This window comes from Cetorhinus maximus, chromosome 11, assembly GCF_964194155.1.
Source record: "Cetorhinus maximus chromosome 11, sCetMax3.hap1.1, whole genome shotgun sequence".
NCBI classification, from domain to species: domain Eukaryota; kingdom Metazoa; phylum Chordata; class Chondrichthyes; order Lamniformes; family Cetorhinidae; genus Cetorhinus; species Cetorhinus maximus.
This window is the reverse complement of record NC_135889.1, coordinates 124,253,963-124,276,809: the sequence shown is the minus strand read 5'-3', so window position 1 is coordinate 124,276,809 and position 22,847 is coordinate 124,253,963. Positions and strand designations below refer to the sequence as shown.

General features: G+C 42.7%; 1 protein-coding gene across 3 annotated transcripts in view; it reads left to right on the top strand.

Moving 5' to 3' along the window:
- Positions 1–667: 667 nt before the first annotated feature.
- LOC144686895 (ATP-binding cassette sub-family B member 6-like) overlaps positions 668–22,847 on the top strand; it is a 213,843-nt gene continuing 191,663 nt past the window's right edge. Inside the window, exons 1-3 of one of the 3 annotated variants that reach the window (XM_078552722.1) lie at positions 668–894; positions 8,015–8,546; positions 15,459–15,596. In XM_078552722.1, the coding sequence (XP_078408848.1) occupies positions 8,031–8,546; positions 15,459–15,596 (654 nt within the window). In that variant the 5' untranslated portion in view covers positions 668–894; positions 8,015–8,030. Of the gene's footprint in view, positions 895–4,237; positions 4,261–8,014; positions 8,547–15,458; positions 15,597–22,847 lie in introns of those variants that run through there. The other 2 variants (XM_078552723.1, XM_078552721.1) reach the window with 2 other exon arrangements.

Below are 22,847 nucleotides of genomic sequence, written 5' to 3'. Positions count from 1 at the left end.
CTCTTATAACGTACGATCCAGAAAACCTTCAGCCTCTTGTGCCTTCCCGCCTCCATGTGACCTGGAGTGATTCTAATTGCCCCCCCCAAGCTCAGAAGTCCTGAGTTCAAAAGTAGAACAACTGGGGGGGTTTGGCATTTTCTGCACATGTAATTAACCAGGTTACAAGAAGCGTTTCTCCAGTTCCCACTCTATTAGGGGTGCAATCTTTTTTGGATGCGAGGCGATGTGCTCTGTTGGGGTGGATGTGAAAGATGCACATTTCATGGTATTGTTTTGAAACTCTTTCGAGTTATCAACAGTCACAGATTGCAACTCTTTCGAGTACAATCACAGTTCTTGGTTTCCGGGAGTGAGACATGAACCCACAACCCTCTGAGTCAAAGGCGAGGGTGCTATGGACTGAGCCACAGCTGACACCTCGGTATTGTTTTGAAGAAGAGCTCCTACTGTCGTGGGCAAAATTTATCCTGCCGACCAACAGGACCAAACCAGACAAGCTGGGGCCACTTATTTAATTGCTGCTTGCGCAAGTTGCTGTTCACCCAGAGACTCACACCTCGAAAGTATTTAACTGGCTGTAAAGTGTCCTCGGTTCAGAGGTCGTGAAATGCAATTGCGAGGCGGTGCAGCTAGGGAGGAATATTCTTGCAGCTCAGCCCTCGCTGGTTATACAAGGGCTGTACGATCTGGCAGGACATGTTGGAAGGCAGCAGCCCCCTAGTGTGGGTGTAGGCGTTAGGACCCACGTTGGGAGGATTTGCTGAGGCCTGTGTCCGTAAGCAGGGGAATTGGACTCGAATTTCACTCCTTTGGCCATTTATATCTCCGCAAGTCTTCAGAGCAAGAGAGAGAGAAATATAAAGTGAACAGAGCGGCGTGCCTTGGCGATAGGTGAGAGTCCGACTGGGGAGCTGCTCTCTGATTGTACTCCTGTCAATCCTGTTTCATTCCCGCTTTTTGGTGCAAGACAGAGCTCTGGCTGTGTTTGAGCTTCCAATTCCTGCACTCGGTACGGTAAAGGTAGGTTTAAAGGAGTGATACTTGCGTAACGTCAAAGCACCGAGCCAGCAGCCCTTCAGTATAACCTCTCGGGGATACAGCACGTCCTTGCTGTTATCCTTCCGACAAAGCAACGTCTCCTCGTCAGAAATGTGGCGTTTATTACTTGCATATTCTGTTTCTGCGTATTCCTGATGGTTCTACGTTTAATAAGTATAGACACTTGGTTTATTCAAGGAGACATCTAACCTGTACATGAGTAAAATACTACAATTAGTTTGTACTGTTTTGGTCGAGTGCATTAATACTGTTGTACTGATTTGCTTACGTTCTGCTGCGGGGAAGTAATATTTTATTGTAACTGCTGAGCTTAGCATCCGGCTGTAGCTTCTGTCAGACCAAAATACTTACAATCAGCATTAAGTTGTTGAGCTTCCATGCTAGGACATCAATGAGCCCTGCAGAGGGGACAATTAGGAGTTTATTTTATTCATTCATGGCATATGAGTGTCACTGACAAAGTCAGCATTTACCCCTTTGCCCTAGGTGCCTTTGAGAAGGTGGTGGTGAGCTGTCTTCTTGAATCCCTATAGTCAGTGTGCGGTAGGTACACAGTGCTGTTAGGTTGGCCAGGATTTTAACCCAGTGATAATGAAGGAACAGTGATATATTTCCAAGTCAGGATGGTGTGTGACTTGAAGGGGAACTTGAAGGTGGTGGTCCCATGCATCTGCTGCCCTTCTTGGTGGTAGAGGTTGTGGGTTTGGAAGGTGCTGCTGAAGGACGCTTGGCAAGTTGCTCCAGTGCACCCTGTAGGTTGTACACGCTGCTGCCGCTGTGCATCGGTGGTGCGGGGAGTGAATGTTTAAAGTGCCTATCACGCAGACTGGTTTGTCCTGGATAGTGTCAAGCTACTTGAGTGTTGTTGGAGCTGTACCCATCCAGGCAAGCTCCTGACATCACGCTCCTGACATATGCCTTGTAGATGGTGGACAAGGGAGTCAAGAGGTGAGCTACTTGCTGCAGCCTCTGGCCAGCTCTTGTAGCTGCAGTATTAATATGGCTAGACCAGTTCAGTTTCTGAGTTTTTCCAGCATTTTTTGTTTTTGTTTCATATTTCCAGCATCTGCAGTATTTTGCCTTTATATTAGTTGGATTCTCTTGTTGGACGTGGTCAATGCCTTTTTCACTTGTGTGGCGCGAATGTTACTAGATACTTATCAGCCAAGCCTGAATGTTGTCCAGATCTTGTTGCATGCAGACACTGACTGCTTCAGTACCTGAGGATTTGTGAATGGTACTGAATACTGTGCAATCATCAGTGAACATTCCCACTTCTGACCTAATGTTGGAGGGAGAGCCATTAATGAAGCAGTTGAAAACGGTTGGGCCTAAGACACTATTCTTAGGAACTCCTTCATTGATACTCTGAAGCTGAGATGATTGGTCTCTAACAACCACAACCATCTTTCTTTGTGTTAGGTATTACTCCAGTCAATGCCAAGCCATGCGATTACAAGACTTCAAGCTACATACACAATCTGATTCAGTGTCTCATAGAGCTTAAGTGTTGGGACTCAGCATTGTATTGTTCTCCATCTCAATAAGGGAAGGACGTAAGTGTCTCCCAGCCTGTGTAGTGGAGATGGAAACTCTACACGTGAATGCTCCTAGCTTCAATGCACTCTGTTGCCACACACCTGTCTGTGAATAAATATATTCCTTGAGTTAGCAGCATCTATCTCGTATATCTGGAGGTGAATAAAGCCTTTTTAATGACTAAATGGTTGCCTTGGGGCCCAGGGGAGGAACAGTAAAGTGGGCACAGTATAGAAAGTATAGTTCCTTATACACAACCCCAATGCTGCCTTAACTCTAACCTCCAGACCTGCACCACGGAATTGACTGAATGAGTTTGCCAGTTTGGTGCAAATTGTGATGAATTAAGAACAGTTTTTGTTTTGCTTGTTCAGACCTACAAATAACTGGGTACAAATTGCTGCCAAAGAGGTTACAGTTCCCTGGGCTGTTGTAGATCAGGAAAGCAAAGATCCAGACATGGCATAAGGAAAAACATTTTACACAGCGAGGGAGGTTAGCAGTTGGAATGCCCTACTTGACACAGTGGTGGATGCAGATTCAATAGTAGCCTTCAGAATGGAATTAGATAAATAATTGGAAGGAGAAAAAAATTGCAGAGATAGGGGGAAAGAGTGAGGAAATTGGATCCACTTGATTGACTTCAAAAAGAGCTGGTAAAGCCTCAATGGTCTCCTTCTGTGCTGTGTAGTACCAAATGTGCAGTGTTGTATAGAGTCAAAACATCAAGTATATAATTTCACTAACTATATAGTCACCACGTGTGCAATGTCGAAGCACCAAACAAATGCTGAAGTGCCCTACTGGGGATAAGTATCTGCTGGTCTTACCAGATCTTTCAATGCTATGCTATAACCCAGACTAAGAACTGTTTGCCCCTGTCCATTTCCTGATCTTTCTGGCCTTTTTGCTTTTCATTGCTGCCTCAGCTCCTAGCCCTTCAGCTGTTTACTAGAGCTATCTTCTGCACTGATCAGAAACAGCTGTCAATGTACTTATCTCCATGCTGGTTATAGCCCTGTCAAAGACAGATTACACAAGGGTAGCTTCTTCCAAGTAACTGTTGTCCTCACCGGTTGCATTTTTTTTTTTGCTGCAGTACTGTAGAGTCAGTACATTTCGAGCTAAGAAATAACAAAGGCACAAAACACTGCTGGGAGTACTTTATAGGGCTCCTAACAGTTATAGCGTTGGATAGAGTACAAAACAGCAAATTAAAGAAGCATGTAACAAGGGCAATGCAGCAATACTTCAGAACTTTAATCTTCAGCTAAATTTGCAAAAGTAACTTTGAGGACAGTTTTCTAGAATGTGTTTGACACAGTTTTCTAGAACAATAATTTTTTATTCTTTCACGGGAGAGGGTGTCGCTGGCTAGGCCAGCATTTGTTGCCCATCCCTAGTTGCCCTTGAGAAGGTGGTGGTGAGCTGCCTTCTTGAATTGCTGCAGTCCATGTGGTGTAGGTACACCCACAGTGCTGTTAGGAAGGGAGTGCCAGGATTTTGACCCAGCAACGGTGAAGGAATGGCAATATAATTCCAAGTCAGGGTGGTGTGTGGCTGAGAGGGAAACTTGCAGGTTGTGGTGTTCCCATGCACCTGCTGTCCTTCTAAGTGATGGAGGTCCTAGGTTTGGAAGGTGCTATCCACGGTGCCTTGGTGAGTTGTTGCAGTGCATCTTCTAGATGGTATACATTGCTCATCAGTCCAAACCTAAATGTGGTCCAGGTCTTGCTGCATATGAAAATGGACTGCTTCTGTGCCTGAGGAGTCACGAATGGTGCTGAACATTGTGCAATCAGTCAACATCCCCACTTCTGACCTTATAACAGAGAGTTGGTCATTAATGAAGCAGCTAACGATGTTTGGGCCTAGGACAATGTATTGTGGAACCAACCATACAGGCTTTTTTTTAAAGATCTAGTAGCATGTTTTGAAGCAGGGTTAATTAGTAACTTTATAATAAAGGATCCTCTGGGGAAGAGTGATCATAATATGATAGAATTTCCCATTTACATTTGAGTGTTGGGTTACAAAGGTCTTAAATTTAAACAAAATCAATTACACAGGTATGAGAGATAAGTTAGCTGGGGTAGATTGGGAAATTAGTTTAAAAGGTATGACCGTAGTTAAGTAATGGAAATCATTTAATGAAAAACTTCATAATTCTCCAGAAATACAAATTGTCTTGAGAGATAAAAATTTGATAGGAAAACTGGTAGAATAGCTAACCAGAGAAGCTAAGGCAAAGATCAGCTAAGGATGACCAAGAAAGTGACAAAAAGGGAGAAAATAGAATGGGACTAAACCAGCAAGGAGTATAAAAACAAATTATGTTTTTACAAATATGTAAAGAGGAATACATTGGCACAATAATGTGGGTTCCTTAGAGGCAGAGAGAGAATAAGTTTAATGGGAAATAAGGAAATGGCAGAGATGTTAAATATTTCCTGTCTCCCTTCACAGTAAAAGGCACATTGGAAACAAAGGGTTTAATAAGAGTGAAGAACCTAAAGTAATTAATTCTAATAAAGAGAAAGCACTGGAGAAATTAATGAGACTTTAATGAAAATTAATGACCTAAGCATGAAATTAAAAAGGAATTTAGGAAAGCAAAGAGAAGGCATGAGAAAATCTTAGAATAGAATCATAGGTTACAGAGAGGGAGTCGTTTCGGTCCATTGTGTCCATGCTGGCTGTCTGCAATAGCAACTCTGCTAGTCCCTAACCCCTGTAGTTTTTTTTCCTCTTCAGGTAATTATCTGAGACACTTTTGAAAGCCACAATTGAGTCTGCCTCCACCATACTCTGAGATGATGCATTCGAGATCCTGAGCATTCACTGCATTAAAAAAAATCCTCATTGTTGACTTTGGTTCTTCTGCTGTTCACCTTAAATCAGTGCCCTCTGGTTCTTGACCCTTCTGCTGATGGGAACAGTTTTTCTTTATCTGCCCTGTCCAGGTCCCCCATGGTTTTGAACATCTCTATAAAATTTCCCCTCAAGCTTCCCTAAGGAGAACAACCCCAGCTTTTCTAATCTATTCACATAACTGAAGTCCCTCACCCTGGAACCATTCTTGTAAATCTTCTCTGCACCCTCTCCATTGCCTTCACATTCTTCCTAAATTATGGAGCCCAGAGTTGGAAACAGTATTCCATTGAGGCTGAACCAGTGTTTCATATATGTTCATCATAATTTCTTTGCTTTTGTATTCTATGCCTATATTTAAAGCCCAAGATCTCTCTTGTGTCTTTTACTACTTTCTCAATCTTCCCTGCCACATTCAATGATTTATGTACATTTACCTCAAAGTATCTCTGTTCTTGCACCCCCTTTAGAACTGTGCTTTTTATTTTAAGTTGCCTCTCATTCTTCCTACCAAAATGTATTATCTTACACTTCTCTGCATTAAGTTTAACCTACATGTCTGTCCATTCAATCAACCTGTTTGTCCTTTTGAAGTCTATCACTAACTTCCCCACAGTTCACAATACTTTGAAGTTTTTCTCATTTGCAAATTTTGAAATTGTGCACTGCACAACCAAGTCTCTAGGTCATTAATACATACCAAAAGCAGTGGTCCTAGTACTGACCCCTAAGGAATGCCATCATATTACTTCCTCCAGTCCAAAAAATAATTGCTCACCATTACTCTCTGTGAAAACCTCTGTGATTAGGCAAATTCAGCATGGTTTTATGAAAGGAATATTGAGTTTGACATCCAGTAGAGGTTTTTGAGGGTGTAACTAGCGGGGTAGATAAGAAAACAATGAATGTAGTATATTTGGATCTTCAGAAGGCATTGGACATGGAACCACATGAAAGGTTCTTTGCATAAGTTAAGGGCTCATGGTATTGGGGGTAATATATTAGCGTGGATTGATTAATGGACAGAAACAAAAGAGTAGAATTAAACGAGCCATTTTCGGGGTGGCAAGGTATAAATTATTGGAGTTCCACAAAGATCAGTGTTTCACCCTCAACTATTTACAGTCTATATCAGTTGAGGGGGCCAAATGTCATATATCCAAGTTTGCTGACAGTGCAAAGCTGTGAGGAGGATGTAAAGAGGCTACAAAAGGATATAGACCTGTTAAGTGATTGGGCAAGAACATGGTAGATGGAGTATAATGTGGGGAAGTGTGAAATTGTCCACTTTGGTAAGAAGAGTGGAAAAGCAGAATAGTTTTTAAAAGCAGTCATTGGTATTGTAGAACTTGACTATTGCTGGAAAGAGAGACATGTTGCTGAAGCTTTTCATCTTGCACTCATCAGGACAAACACAAGAATGCCAAATTTCAAATGGTCACAACAATTTATACTAGAGGAAGACTAAGTTAACTTGCGAACCAATCAGCACCCTTTTCTCCTGTAGTATAAATGATTGCGATTGTTTGAAATTTGGCTTTCTTGCGTTTGTTCTGATGGATTGTAATATTCAAGTTTTTAAAAGGTGGAAGACCGGTTAATTTTGGGATTCAGATGGATTTCGGTGCCCTTGTACATGAATAACAAAGTTACCACGCAGGTACCTCAAGCAATTAGGAAAGCAAATGGTATGTTAGCTGTTATTACAAGGGGTTTGAAGTGCAAGAGTAAGGAAGTGTTGCTGCAATTATGTAGGGTTTTGGTGAGACCACACGTGGAGTACTGTATACAGCTTTGATCTCCATATCTAAGGAAGGATATACTTGCCTTTGAGGGGGGTACAACAAAGGTTCAGTGATTTGATTCCTGGGAATGAGAGTACTGTCCAATGAAAAGAGATTAAGTAGAATGGCCTTATGTTCCCTGGAGTTTAGAAGAATGAGAGGTGATCTCATTGATATGTAGAAAATTTTTAGGGCTTGACAGAGAGATGCAGAGTGGATATTTTCCTTGGAGAGTCTAGACCTAGGGGGGTATAGACTCTGGATAAGGGGTCAGCTATTGAGGACTGAGATAAGGAGAAATTTCTTCACTCAGAGGCTTATGAATCTTTGGAATTCTCCAACCCAGAGGTTTGTGAATGCTTAGACATTCAGTATATTCAGGTCTGAGATCGTTAGATTTTTGGGCACTAAGCGAATTGGGATATGAGGAGAAAGCAGGAAATTGAAGTTTGAGGTAGAAGATCAGTAATGGTGTCATTGAATGTTGGAAAAAGCTTGAGGAGGTGTACGGCCTTCTCCACCCACTTCCTAAAATTCTTCACTTTTGGATCTTCTTTGACTCATGCAGCCAGCCTGCATCCAGACTTACTGATATTGCCATGGAGAAATAGTCATGTGCTGTAACAAAAGCAAGAGAGAGAACTATTTGCTCACCGATGTGTATATGTTGAGTTCATGTTAAATGTCCAACAGTTTCTATTTGATGTATTCATTCCCATTGGTTTCCTACGTATTCAATTTGTTCTTCTGTTTTACAGCTGGTTGTCCGATACAATGGTCGTTCTTGAAGGTTACTGTGAAGGCAATGCATCCTTGTCAGAAGTATGGATACAACAAGGACTTTTCCCATGTTTTTATTTCACCCTAGTTTCAGCAGTACTCTTAAGCATTGCCTTCCTCTTTGGCGCGTTGCAATGCGCTTGTTACAACATGTATGGAACTACAATGGAGCCAAAGTATGTACCTCGCTCTCGTCTCTTCGTCGTGCAATTGTTCCTATCAGTGGTCCTACTACTGCAGTTTGGAACCTATATCCTTTGGCAATCCTTTGGTTTAGGCATGCTGTATGGATACACAATCGTCTACTCGTGCCTATCTGTGATTGGGTGGGCATGTACTATCGTTCTGCTGCGTCTAGAACGCACAAGGGTGTTGGTGCAGGACAGAACACGTGGTCACAGTGCTATTTTGCTACTCTTCTGGGCTCTGGCTTTTGGAGCTGAGAATCTGGCATTCATATCTTGGAGAAGTCCGTTGTGGTGGTGGTCACTGGACAGCACTGATCACAAGGTAGGTTCTGAGAATACCATTTGTTATGGAGCTAAACGTGAATCAGGTGTGAAAGGGTTAAGCTTAACAAGGTTGCTTTTGAGACCCATGCGAGATTGGCTTTTTTTTTAAGGAGTATTCGTGTCTGCTTTTGAAGAACAACTCATTGATTTAGAGATAAAAACAGGAAATGTTGGAAGCGCTCAGCAGGTCAAGCAGCAAATGAAGAATTAAAAATGGGGGTTAATATTTCAGATTTAGTGAGCGTTCATTAGAAACAGCCTCATTAACATGCTCCTTGGCAACGTCCTGGAAAAAAAGGATTGGGAAGCAGTTGCCTAGCCATTAAAGTCAGGTGACAGGTATCTAACACTGGGGACCCGCAGGAATGGTTGGCAGCACAAGCTCATAGTTTCAGAAGAGGAATCCCGAGTTGGGAGAAGGGATGTCCAGGGTAGGGGAAGGGACCTGGAGCAGCCTACCTGCTCCCCATGGCCCCCAAGGAAACCAAACAAAAATGAAAAACTTACCTTGCGGAGCCTCTTCTAGCTCTGGTCCTGGTTCCAGTAGGTTTGGCCTGCTGTGGAAGGCAGCGCTGCTCCCACTCTCAGGCCAGGTTACAACAGCAGACTGGGCCTTGTGATGTCAATGGAGCCCAATTTGTATCTTTAAAGAGGACCACACTGGCTTTGATGGATTTCCTTGCTGATTGCAGTCGGCCAGTCTAGGCACGATCGGATTGGATAAGTCACTGGCCCGTTTTAACTGCCATCCCTCCTTGCTGGTTTCTGCGGGGGAAGATGTTACAGTTGAGCCCATTATGTCTGACGTGATTAGCTCTGGTGAGAGCAAACATTGAGCAGCACACCTAGTGCAGGTTTACCTTCCATCTTCAATTTAGTGAAGTACCGGTGCAAAATAAATAAATCAGACAAGAACGTAGGAATTTAATGTACAAGAAAAGACCCAAGGTTCATCTTGCTCACCTTCTACCATCCTGGTAGTCACATAATACAACTGTAATAGAGTTACCATCCAATCACAGCGATCAATCTCAATCAGTGAGACTCATACATGAGGTGAGGAAAATCTAAGTGGTGGAGAGTTTTGGGAACCTGAGATCCAAAGTCACCTTTTACTTCTTGAGCACGCTACACTTGCCACACATCCTGCCTCAAGTTATTTTTATTATAAGGTGCTTGCAGATACTTTCTATTAATGGCCTTTGCTACTTACCCGATTTAATCAAGGTTGGTAGTTGGGGGGAGGGGGGGGGGAGTTGCACCTGCTGTTCTACAAAATAGTGTCATGGGACTTTTATGTCCACCTTAGCAGGCACACAGGGTTTGGTTTAATACCTCACCTGAAAGATAGTACTTCCGACAGTGCAGCACTTCTTGGTTTCCTTGAGTCTCTGGGATGGTGGGGGGCATGAAGTCATCCTCTTCAGATTCAGTTGAGAATGCTGTCAGAGTGCAAGGACTCAGTTAGCCATAGATGATACCTGATTATGCCAATCATGTAAAATATTGTAACTCACTCCAAGAATCCATTACTATTTTGAAAAATGCTAGAAACATGCAGCAAGCCAATCAGTATCATTAAGAGAAAGATGTGTTAATGGTTTTGAATTAAACCCTTGGTTAGAGGTGAAGATCACTCCAAACAACTTCTTTGGGCGCATGAACCTTGGATTGTACTTCAGTGCACTGCACGTTTTGTGGTCTTTTCCCCATAGCCCTGCAGATTTCTCCTTTTCAAGAACGTAACTTTCAAAGTGAAATTGTACATTATTGAATCTGCTTCCACTTCCCTTTCAGGCAGAACATTTCAGATCGTAACAATTCGCTGTATAAATTTTTTTTAAAAAGTTCATATCCCCTAGCAAGAAGGCCAGTAACTAGAGGACTGAGACTTAAGCTGGCTGTCAAAAAAAACTGAGGGGGAAATGAGAATTTTTTTTTTTACATAATGAGTTAATTTTGTTGCGTCCAATATTGGATATCAAACAAGCAGTCTGACAATACAGTGACAGTATGGGTTGAGTGGTCAAGAGAGGTGATCGAGGGATAAAGCTGAGTGTTGTTAGTGTACAATTGGAAGCTGATTCCATGTTTGGATGATGGCCAAAAGAAAATGTAGATGATTAAGAGCAAAGGGCCAGGAGAGGTCTCGGGGTGATGGTGGTGGCGGTGGAGGGTGGAAGGTGGGGTACTTTGGTGGTAGCAATTTGGGGGCAGGAAGAGAAGCCATTCCTGGAGATGTTCTACCTGCCATTACCTATCTGATAGGTAAGAATGGAAGCAGTCGAGTTTTATGAAGACTTCATCAGAAATCATCAGATAACCTAAATTAAGGAGCAGAATTAAAAATAAGCTCTATTGTCCAGATTTAACGAAAAGTGAAATTTGATTTTATAATATAGTTAATGTGGATTAAATGTCTACCCGTTCCATTTAAGTATTTTCTGGCCAATTTATCCCCAAGTATGTGGACATGGACAAGGCTGACTACTCTGTGAATTGGGACAGAGGCCTATTGTTGAAGGAGAGCAGCAAGGCTGTGTCTGTCCAGGCATATTTTAGTATTTGAGCGGTGTGCTGTAGCACTCTTAGATCTGTACCATTTCCTGCCTTTCGACACTTCTTTCAGAACGGTTTTATAACTGCTGTAAATGCCTCTTGAACTGAGGCCTGGGTGTGTGCTTTTGTTTATATAAACAACTGTCAGTGCAATGACTCAGCATACCATGGTTGTTTTGCTGACTCGTGGATTTTACTGGTTATCCCAGAACACTTTTGCTGAGTCACTATCATTTTCAACTCTTTGTTTTCAAATGTTATTGAAATCTGGGGTAGAATTTAATGCCCTCCGCGAGGCAAGTTTGAAGGCAGGGGCATTTAATCGGGAGGGTGCAAGGTGGGGACCCTGCTGCCTCCTGCCTCTGCCCCGATTAAATCCGGATGGAAGGTGCATGGATGGCCTTCCTGCCTCACTGCCAATTGAGGCCCTTGAGTGGGCAATTAATCCCTTCACAACTGGTACTCAACTGGTGGGTGTGACAGTTGCCAAGAGGGAAGCTCAAAAAGCAAACCCACTTACATTGGCTAGCTGGCTCCCAGAGGGAGGGGAGGGTTCCTTTGTTCAAATGCACTCAGTACCTGATTGGAGAGACCTGGCATCTTGAAGTAAGGGGGAGGGGTGGTGGCCCTTGCCCTTCCGACCCTCTCCTGCGACCCCCACCCCGCCCTCGTTCACCGGTGGCCTGCAGTCCTTTGCTGATCTTGGGCTTTTGGTGGGTACAGTGCTGGCAGCTACCACTGCTCCTGCTGGCGCTGCCTGCAATGGGCAGCTGTCGGCCTCTAATTGGCCAGCAGAACTCGGGGACAGGTTTTCCATCCTGGGGTGATTGATCCTGTGGAAGATCTGCTGCTGGCCACTTGAGTGTCTGCTTGGCCATTAGTACGTTGGGCCTTCCCCAAAGGAGGCAATGTGGAGCTCTTGCTAGCTCTCCAGCCAGCAGGCAAGACCCTTGCCGCTTGGATTAAATACTGCCCCTTTTACTTGTGCCATTGTGGCAGCAGGTGGAATTTAAATTTACTTAATAAATCTGGAATATAAAGATGATAGTCTCAGTAACGGTGACCATAAAATTATCTTCGATTGTGTAAAAACCCATCTGGTTCACTAATGTCCTTTAGGTGGGGAAATCTGACATCCTTACCTGGTCTGGCCCACACTTGGACCCTAGACCCACAGCAATGTGGTTGACCCTTAACTGCCCTCTGAAATAGCTTAGCAAGCCACTCAGTTCAAGGGCAATTAGGGATGGGCAAAAAATGCTGGCCTTGTTAGCAATGATCACATTCCACGAAAGATAAAGAAACCTGTTCAGGGAGTTGGGTGTATACTTGAAAAGGAAAAATGAGCCCGGCTGACAGGAAAGACCAGTAAGTGGATTGCTCTTTCAAAAAGCCAGCACAGACACAATGGGCGAAATGGTCTACTTACATGCTGTGTCATGAAGAGATTAATATCTATAATGAAATCATTTTTAAATCGGAATTGTAGTAGGGTCTGTTGTCTGTGCGTGTCTATGTTTGTGGCTTAATTGGATTAAAGTCAGCTAGCCTGGGTTCTTTGATGAATAGTAGTTTGAGATGTTAATTAGATAAATGTAAGTCAAAAGGTAAAGTGCAATTTGCATTTGTTGAATAAATCATTCAAAAGAATGGGTAAAATCTTGCACCTAACTGACAAGCGGCAAGCAATGTGTTTATATTACTAATAAAATTGGTGGAATGGAAAGATTATTATTCGGAGAAGTAAAATTTAAAAACCTAGTAATACAATGGAAAATTTACATTTGAAGGGAAAGCTAGCTTTAAACAGAAAAGAGTGAGTGTGTGTGTGTGTGTGTGTGTGTGAGGCAGAGGCACATAAGAACTAACCAGTCTGTAAGCCAACAACTGTGTCTGCAAATTGAAAGGAGTCTCATTTTGAATTCGTAAGGTCAAATGTGCTTTGCCTGGTGTCTGTTTAAAGTCTATGGTTTATTGCTGCCTTGGTGAAGATTTACCTGGGAGTGCTTAATTTGGGGATTTGTTTAAAAGTTATTATGGTAGTAGTTTGTAGACGTGTTTAATTAGTTGTTAAATTAATAAATGTTTAGTTTTATATTTTAAGAAAAACCTTTCGAGGCTCGGTGGTTTTATTCCTGAATTCAGAGCTGCATCTCAAACCTACCATTATTGTCCACGCGCAGGAGCGGACGATTCCGGCCATGAACTTTTTTATTGTTTCATAAAATAGTACAAGCACAGAAAGAGGCCATTCGGCCCATTGAATCTGTGCTGGTTCTTTTGGAGGTCAGTCCAATCCCCTGTTCTTTCCCATGATCCCTGTGACTTTTCCGAGTATTTATCCATTCTCTTTTGAAAGTTGCTGTTGAATCTGTATTCACCACACTATCACATTCCAGATCCTAACCACTTACTGCTTAAAAACATTGCATCAGGTTCTTTTCCTTTTAATTTAACCCTTCAGCTTTTGGAAAGCGTTTCTCTTTATTAAGGTCCCAGAGGACTGGAGAATGGCCAATGTTGTTCCATTGTTTAAGAAGGGTAGCAGGGATACTCCAGGAAATTACAGGCCTGTGAGCCTTACGTCAGTGGTAGGGAAATTATTGGAGAAGATTCTTCGTGACAGGATTTACTACCATTTGGAAGCAAATGGGCGTATTAGTGAGAGGCAGCATGGTTTTGTGAAGGGGAGGTCGTGTCTCACTAACTTGTTCGAGTTTTTCGAGGAAGTGACAAAGATGATCGACGATGGAAGGGCAGTGGATGTTATATACTTGGATTTCAGTAAGGCCTTTGACAAGGTCCCTCATGGCAGACTGGTACAGAAGGTAAAGTCGCACGGGATCAGAGGTGAGCTGGCAAGATGGATACAGAATTGGCTTGGTCATAGAAGACAGAGGGTAGCAGTGGAAGGGTGCTTTTCTGAATGGAGAGCTGTGACTAGTAGAGTTCCCCAGGGATCAGTGCTGGGACCTTTGCTATTTGTAGTATACATAAATGATTTGGAGGAAAATGTAACTGGGCTAATTAGTAAGTTTGCAGACGACACTAAGGTTGGAGGAGTTGCAGATAGTGAAGAGGATTGTCAAAGGATACAACGGGATATAGATCGGTTGGAGACTTGAGTGGAGAAATGGCAGATGGAGTTTAATCCGGACAAATGCGAGGTAATGCATTTTGGAAGGTCTAATACAGGCAGGAATTATACAGTAAATGGTAGAACCCTTAAGTGCATCGACGGGCAGAGGGATCTGGGTGTACAGGTCCACAGGTCACTGAAAGTGGCAACGCAGGTGGATAAGGTAGTCAGGAAGGCATATGGCATGCTTGCCTTCGTTGGCAGGGTTATTGAGTATAAAAGCTGGGAAGTCATGCTGCAGCTGTATAGAACCTTGGTTAGGCCACACTTGGAATATTGCGTGCAATTCTGGTCGCCACATTACCAGAAGGATATGGAGGCATTGGAGAGGGTGCAGAGGAGGTTTACCAGGATGCTGCCTGGTCTGGAGGTTATTAGCTATGAGGAGAGGTTGGAGAAACTCGGATTGTTCTCACTAGAGCGACGGAGATTGAGGGGCGACTTGATAGAAGTTTACAAAATTATGAGTGGCATGGACAGAGTAGATTGTAGATAGTCAGAAGCTTTTTCCCAGGGTGGAGAGTCAATTACTAGGGGACATAGATTTAAGGTGAGAGAAGAAAACTATAGAGGAGATGTGCCGGGCAAGTTTTTTACGCAGAAGGTAGTGAGTGTCTGGAATTCGCTGCCAGAGGAGGTGGTGGAAGCAGGTACGATAGTGGTGTTTAAGAGGCAGCTTGACAAATACATGAATAGGATGGGAATAGAGGGATACGTACCCCGGAAGTGCAAAATGTTTTTGTTGACGGGCAATATGATCGGCACAGGAGGGCCGAAGGGCCTGTTCCTGTGCTGTACTTTTCTTTGTTCTTTGTCTGTCTAAACACTTCACGATTTTAACTCCTCGACCAAATCTCCCCTTAGCCTTCTCTGCTCCAGGAAGAGCTTCCCCAGTCTCTCCACACAATAATAATTCCTCATCCCAGGAAACATTCTAGTAAACTCTTCTCTCGAGTCGCCTAAAATTTGGTGCCCGGTATTGAACACACTAGTCCAGCTGGGTCTGCACCAGTGTTTTTTTTTCCAGGTTTAGCATAACTTCCTATCTTTTGCACTGTGTCTCTATTTATAAAGCCCAGGATTCCACATGCTTCATTAACTGATTTATTAATCTGTACTTTTGCAGTTGCTGCTGATCCTGTTGTGCTTTTCCAGCATTGTAAATTCTTATTCCATCTCGATGAATGGCTGACATTTATTTATGTCTCTCAGGTACACTTTGGTCTGTGGATGGTGCGATACATCTGTACATTTCTGCTCTTTGTCCTTGGACTGAAGGCACCAGGTTTGCCTCGAAGGCCTTATATGATCATGATTAATGAAGATGAACGAGATGTTGAATACAGCCAGGTATGTGTAACACATATTAAACCAAAAAAATCTTGGATTTATATAGTGCCTTTTGTAACCTCACAACGCAGCAACCAATTTGCACAGAGCAGGGCTCCACAAACAGTATTGAGGTAGTTATCAAATAATTTTTTTTATCCATCTGTTGATTAGGGTTCAATATAGGCTAGGTCACCAAGGAGAAAGCCCCTGATCACCTTTGAATAGTGCCATGGCATCTATTGTGTCCACCTGAGAGGGTTGGCAGGGCCTTAGTTTGCTGTCTGATCAGAAAGATAGCACCTTCAACAGTGCAGAGCTCCCTTAGTGCTTCACTGGAGTGTCAACTGGATTTTGGGATTGAGTCTCTAGAGAGGGGCTTGAACACACAACTTCTAACTCACAGGCCAGAGTGTGACCACTGAACCCAGGTCAGAATACTTGCATTAGGCTCAATTACTTCATAACAATGTATAATTATTTTGCCTTGTGATGGTCCTTTCTTTAAAAATAATCATCAGCAGTTCAGTTGATAATATCTCACTTCCGAGTTGATTGTTTTGTTGTATTGAGGGGCACTATTATATCACAAGTGCTGTACTTCAGAAGCCATTGAACCACAGTCTAATGTGCCTGTTTCCCTGGTTCCCATGGCATTATTAAAAGAAGAACTGGGGATTTGACCAATGTGCCTCCCTTGTTCAACAGTTTAAAGAAATAAATCATCTCTTTGCAATTTGTGAGATCCTGCTGTGTTATGTAGCCTGTTACTGCAAAACATCCATTTCTATATGAATTGCTTTGAGATGTGATAAGTGGCTGTATGAAATCAAGGTCAGTCATCCTCTAATGAAAAAGTGATTGTTCAGAAAACACACTGTACACCAAAAAGGATTTTTCTTGAAAAATACCAGTCAAATGTTCCCTTTTTAAAGGATAAATAAAATCTGAAGATTGCGTCAACCATTCGGCCCCTCGAGCCTGCTCCATCTTTCAGAATGCCAGCCTATTCATTATAGCTTTCAACCTGCACCTACAGGCAGATGGAGCCTCAGGTTAACATTTCATTATAAAGAGGTATCCCTGATCTTTCAGCACCTCCCTTCCCCTCAGTATTGTACTGCAGTATCAGCTAGTTTTAAGGTCATTGATTGACCGGCAGGAGATAGATAAGCTGGTACCCTCAGTGTAAGGATATGACTTGTGATGCCTCACAGGGATCTGTGTTGGGGCATCAACTATTCACCATGTTTATTAATAGCTTAGACAATTTGATGGAAAACCATGTATGGAAAACAATTTGTCTAATTTTGCTGATGACACCAAGATTGGTGGCATTGTAAACAGTCTAGATGGAAACATAATATTACAAAGATACATTCGTAGATTCATAGTGAATGGGCAAAACTGTGGCAAATGTATTTCATTGTGAGTGTGAGGTCCTCCACCTTGAACCCAAAAGAATAGATCAGAGTAATTTTAAAATGGTGAAAAGCTAGAAACACTGGAAGTCCAAAGAGTGCTTGGATGTCCATGTATATATATGGATCATTAAAATGCCATAGAACATAAGAAATAGAAACAGGAGTAGGCCATTCGGCCCCTCGAGCCTGCTCCGCCATTCAATAAGATCATGGCTGATCATCTTGTGTTTCAATTTCCACATTCCCATCTAACCCCGATAACCTTAGATTCTTGTTAGGCAAGGGAATCAATCTACCTCTGTCTTAAAAATATTCAATTACCCCGCCTCCACCACCTTCTGAGGCAGAGAATTCCAAAGTCGCACAACCCTCTGAGAGAAAAAATTCTCCTCATCTCTGTCCTAAAAGGGCAATCCCTAGTTCTGGACTCACCTACAAGAGGAAACATCCTTTCGACATCTACCTTGTCAAGGCCATTCAGGATCTTGTATATCATGGGCAGGAAAATAATCAGAAAAGTTAATGGAATGCTGGACTTTAGATCCAGAGGACTAGAATGCTGAGAATAGAAGTCATGCTTCAGATATACAGAACCCTGGTTAGACCACGCCTAGAGTACTGTGAGCAGTAGCAGGCACCACAGCTTAGGAGAGATATATTGACCTTGGAGGGAGTGCAGTGTAGATTTACCAGAATGATACCTGATCTCGAAATGACCTACTCCTGCTCCTATGTTCTCAGACCTCTGCCCAGAAGTATATGTGCACCAACTAAGCCAATCTGGTACATTTTTTTTATTCTACAGGGCCATGTGAACAGAATATTAGCATAATAGACCTCCTGATGCCCAATGCTGACATGCATCCTACCCTCTGACTGTACGCCTTGCTGATGCTGCATCAAGTTTTTTTTAACCATTAGTAGTACTCGGGAATGTGGGCATCGCTGGCAAGCCTGGCATATATTGCATGTCCCTGGTTGCCTGGTGAGGGTGGTTCTCCTTGAATTGCTGGTGGGTTGGCACAACCGAGTGGCTTGCTAGGCACTTCAGAATGCCACTGAGAGTCAATCGTGTTGGTGTGGGATTGGATTGGGATATAGGTCAGTCCAGATTAGGCAGATTCCCTCTCCTGTGTGGGATCTTGCTGTGTGCAAATTGACTGTCATGTTTCCTACATTTTAACAGTGAAAAGGCTCCAGAAAGTACTTCATTGGCTGTGAAGTGCCTTGAGATGTCATGAAGTCATGAATGGAGCTATAGAAATACAGTTCTTTAAGGGACATGAGTGAACCAGTGGGATTTATAGGACAACATACAGCTTCATGGTCACTTTTACTGATATTTCCTGATTTATTTTCAAACTGAATTCAAATTTTCAAACTATCAGTGTTATCTGACCTCTCATTCTCTGAGTTTGAGTCCATGCCTCTGGATTAGTAGCCTAGTAATGTGACCACTAGAATACTGTATCCACCTGTACAGTGACCATCTTTTTGTTTTGCATTCATGTAACTTGCAATTTTATTGTGTTCTATGGAAATGTCCGAAACGGCTTCACAGATGTGCTATGACATAGCAGTTGATAAAGGCTGAGTTATTTAAAATCTCTAAGGGAAATTTTAAACAACTGTCATAACCTATATTTTCAATTGGTATGTTTTGAGTTGCAGTTCTAAATTCAGGAATAAGACCACCAGTTCTCGAGAGGTTTTTATATCAAACAAAATGAAACATTGTTTAATTTACAACAAATTAAACGCATACGCTTGGCTACAAATTACTACTATCGTAACTTTTAACAATTCCCACATTAATCTCCACCAAGGCAACAATAACCTAATAGACTTAAACAGACACCAGGCAAAGCATTTTTCACCTTACGAATTCAAAATAAGGTTCCTTTCAATTTGTTCCTTCGCAGTCACAGTGGTAGGCTTACAGGCTTAGATCTTACATGCCTCTGACCTGCACACACACAAACTGCTCTCTGTTATACTCAGCCTTCCCCTTTGAATGTAAAGTTTCATTGTATCACCAGGCCCTTTGAACTCTTTTCATGGTACCAGTTTTTTAGTAATATAAAAATTGCTTGGTGTCTCCTACCTAGGTCCAAGATTTCACCCAGAGTCTTTGAATTGTTTAGTCAACAAAATGCAAATGCACCCTTTACCTTACTGTTTATACCTCAAAACTACTATACATCAAAGCACCCAGACTCGCTGGCTTTTATCCAATTAAAACACACACCCCCTCTATTTTTAAAAAAAAATAATTCCAATAACAATGTATACATTAATATCTCTTCATGACAGATGTCACATTACTTTGAAGCACAGGAGTCAGTTTGTGAAGGAGAGGGGGGGTGGGGTTGGCAGATTGTGGCACCGAGGAGAGGCTGTGTTTGGCCGAAGGGGTCCTTGAGGAATTGGGAATGTGCCCCTGTTCCTCCTGGCTCAGAAACAGTGCTAGAAAAAGCAAATGGCTGTTTCCATCTCCAATTCAGTGCTTTGTTTCCTGAACTCTGGAAAACAGGCCAGCAACCATTAAATTTAAATCAGGTTCCCAATTGCACAGCAGAAGCCCAACTTAAATATTACTGAAGTGTCCCACTTCTCCAAGAGGTGGTTCACTAATGCCCTTTAGGGAAGGAAATATACGGCCCTCACCCAGTTGCATCCTACCTACCACCATAGAAGTGATGACTGATGCTTACGTGGTGGTTAGGACATGTGATTTGTAACCTGCTGCTGCCCATCATGTGGGGATTAATATCACCACTTTGAATCGGTTAAACGGTGCAGGCATAGGAACAGGAGCCTCCTCTGCCATTCAGTTTAATCATGGCTTATCTGTACCTCAACAACATTAACATGCCTTACTTCCATATCCCTTACCCAACAAAAATCTACTGATCCCTGTCTTGAAAGCTCCAGGTGACCTCAAGCATCCGCAGCCTTTTGGGGGAGAGTGTTCCAAATTTCAACTACCCTTTGTTTGAAAAAATGCCTGGATTTCCCTCCAAAATGGCTCTAATTTTAAGATTATGTTCCCTTTGCCTCACTAGGGGAATTAGATTCTCTACCTTTCCCTTACTGAATCCCTCTAACAGATAGGGAAGGCTCAATTTAATTCATCCAAAGTTAATCTTCTGGTGTGCAGTGTTTTGGGTTCCATATCAGGAAATGGCAGAACACAATAAAACAGCCCATTGGCGTTCCTCGTACTGTGGCATAGTGATAGTCTGACTGGACTAGTAATCCAGAGGCCCAGGCTAATGTCCTGGGGACATGGGATCAAATCACACCACCTAGGCTGGTGGAATTTAAATCCAATTAATAAAACCTGGAGTTAAAAGCTAGCTTCAGCAGTGACCATGAAACTGACCATGATTGTTGTAAAAACCCACCTGGTTCACTACAGTCCTTTAGGGAAGGAAATCTACTGCCCTCACCCAGTCTGACTTACATGTGACTCCAGACGCACAGCAGTCGGGTTGACTCTTAATTGCCCTCTGAAGTGGCCGAGCAAGCCACTCAGTTCAAGGGTAATTAAGGATGGACAACAAATGCTGGCCTTGCCAGTGACGCCCATATCCCATGAAAGAATAAATAATAAAAAATCTACTGTGAATTCACAGCAATGGGTAAAGGGAATGCTAGCATTTTTGATGTATAGGACCTGTAAAGGCAGTCATTAGTTACCAAATGCCTTGTTCAGCAGGTTTTCCTGGTCAGTGCTACAGTTATCAGCCAACATATAGCAAAGATTAATAACTACATTCCTTGCCCATGGAAATTGCTGAAAAGCCAAAGGTGTGGCTACGGCAACATCATTCTAATCATACCTTTGGTAGAAAACACCTCTCTCACAATATAGATGTGTATTTGCTTAACACATATCTACCACCATTCTTTATGGAAGTGAAGCAATCACGATGATCTATAAACACGCACACTGCTTTTTTATCATTTTTATCAACATTGTACTAACCGAAGTACAAAAGGTTAAAATTCCTATGCATACACCATACAAATGTTGACATCGCATGCCAAGTGATGGTATCTATTGCTAATTTTTGTTTACAAATTCAAAATGCAAGGACCATATCAGGAATCCCAGTTCCTGGCATATGGCTAACGTATTAGAGAATATTGAAAGGCAGGCTTGGCCCCAGTCTCAGTCAGCCTTATGCTTTCCTCCCCTCATTTCACGAAGGCTTTGCTTCTCTTTTGCTGGGTTGCAATTCCATTGGTGCCAGTCACATCTGTTAAGTTGAGTGAGAATCAGCAGACAACTTGACCATAGAGGACATCACCGTCAAGATCGAAGCCCCATCTTGTACACTTTCTATCAAGGACAGCCAGTGGGCAAAGAATCCTTGCAGGTGTCAGCTGTGGCTCAGTGCATCTTACCTGTGAGTCAGAAAGTCATGGGTTTAAGTCTTACTCTAGAGACTCCAGAGGCTGTCACTCCAGTGCGGAACTCCACTGCTCCCCTTCAACATAATGTTATGGGATCTTTTAAGTCCACTTAAGGGGGAAGGCAGGGCCTTGATTCAATGCTTTATTCAAAGGCAGCACCTCAGACAGCAGCACTCCCAAGTACTGCATTGGGAGCATTGGCCTATGTGCTCAAGCCTCTGGAGTTAGTTAAAACCCTCCCCAGTAGCACTAGCAAATCACCCTGCAAGGTCATTAGTCCTGGCTCTGATCAGGTGCAACTCATCTTGGTTCTGACCAAATAGATTCTGTCCTTGACTCACCTAGGATATCTGTTTTCTGAAGCACTATAGTTCATAGCACCCTCGCCTTTGAATCAGAGGGTTGTGGGTTCATGTCCCACTCCTGGAAACCAAGAACTGTGAATGTACTCGAAAGAGTTGCAATCTGTGACTGTTGATAACTCGAAAGAATAAGGTCCTCCTTAATCAGTACTGCTAACCATCCTCCTTTTGTTCCTTCCCTAGTTTTTCTGAACACCCTGTATCTAGGAGTATTTAGTACCCAGACCTGCCCTTTGCTGAGCCAGATCGCCATTGTAACCACCACACCATATTTCTAAGTGACTATCTGGGTCTACAGCTTACCCAGCCTTATTTACCACACTCCGTGCATTCAAATACACGCATAGTAAACCCGTAATTTAGACGTTACTACATTCCCTATCACTCACTCTGATCCTTCCTAATACTTCATTTCCTACCCTAGTGCTATCTGTCTCTCCCAATTCTCTGTGCACCTTGTTTTTCCTAATATTAGCTCCTCGTACCCACACCCCTTCCAAGTTTTCTTTTTATTCTTTCATGGGATGTGGGTGTCACAAGGGCTTGTAACAGTGTAAAGGGCAGAGAGGGAAAACATTTTCTAGGGCGTGTTTTGAAAAATTTTCTACATCAGTACGTTTCCAGTCCAAGGAGGAAGGAGGCATTGCGGATTTGGTACTGAGAGGAACAAGGTTGGTCAAGTGGATCAAGCGTCAGTTGGGGTATATTTAGGAAACAGTGATCATAGTATCATAAGGCTCTGACAAAGGACAGGGAATAATCCAGAGTAAAAGTAATTAATTAGGGGAGGGCAAACTTCAATGAGCTAAGAACACATCTGAGCCAGATAAAGTGGAATCAAAGATTGGCAGGCAAAACTGTAACAGAATAATGGACTGCCTTTAAAGAAGCGAGAGAGTTTAGGTACCGTCAAAGTACATTCCCACGAGGGGGAAAGGTAAGGCAAAGAAATCTGGAGTTTGCTGGATGACGAAAGAAATAGAGAGTAAGATGAAACAGAAAAAAAGTGCATATGGCAAATGTCATGTGGATAATACAGTTGAGAACCAGGCTGAATATAAAAA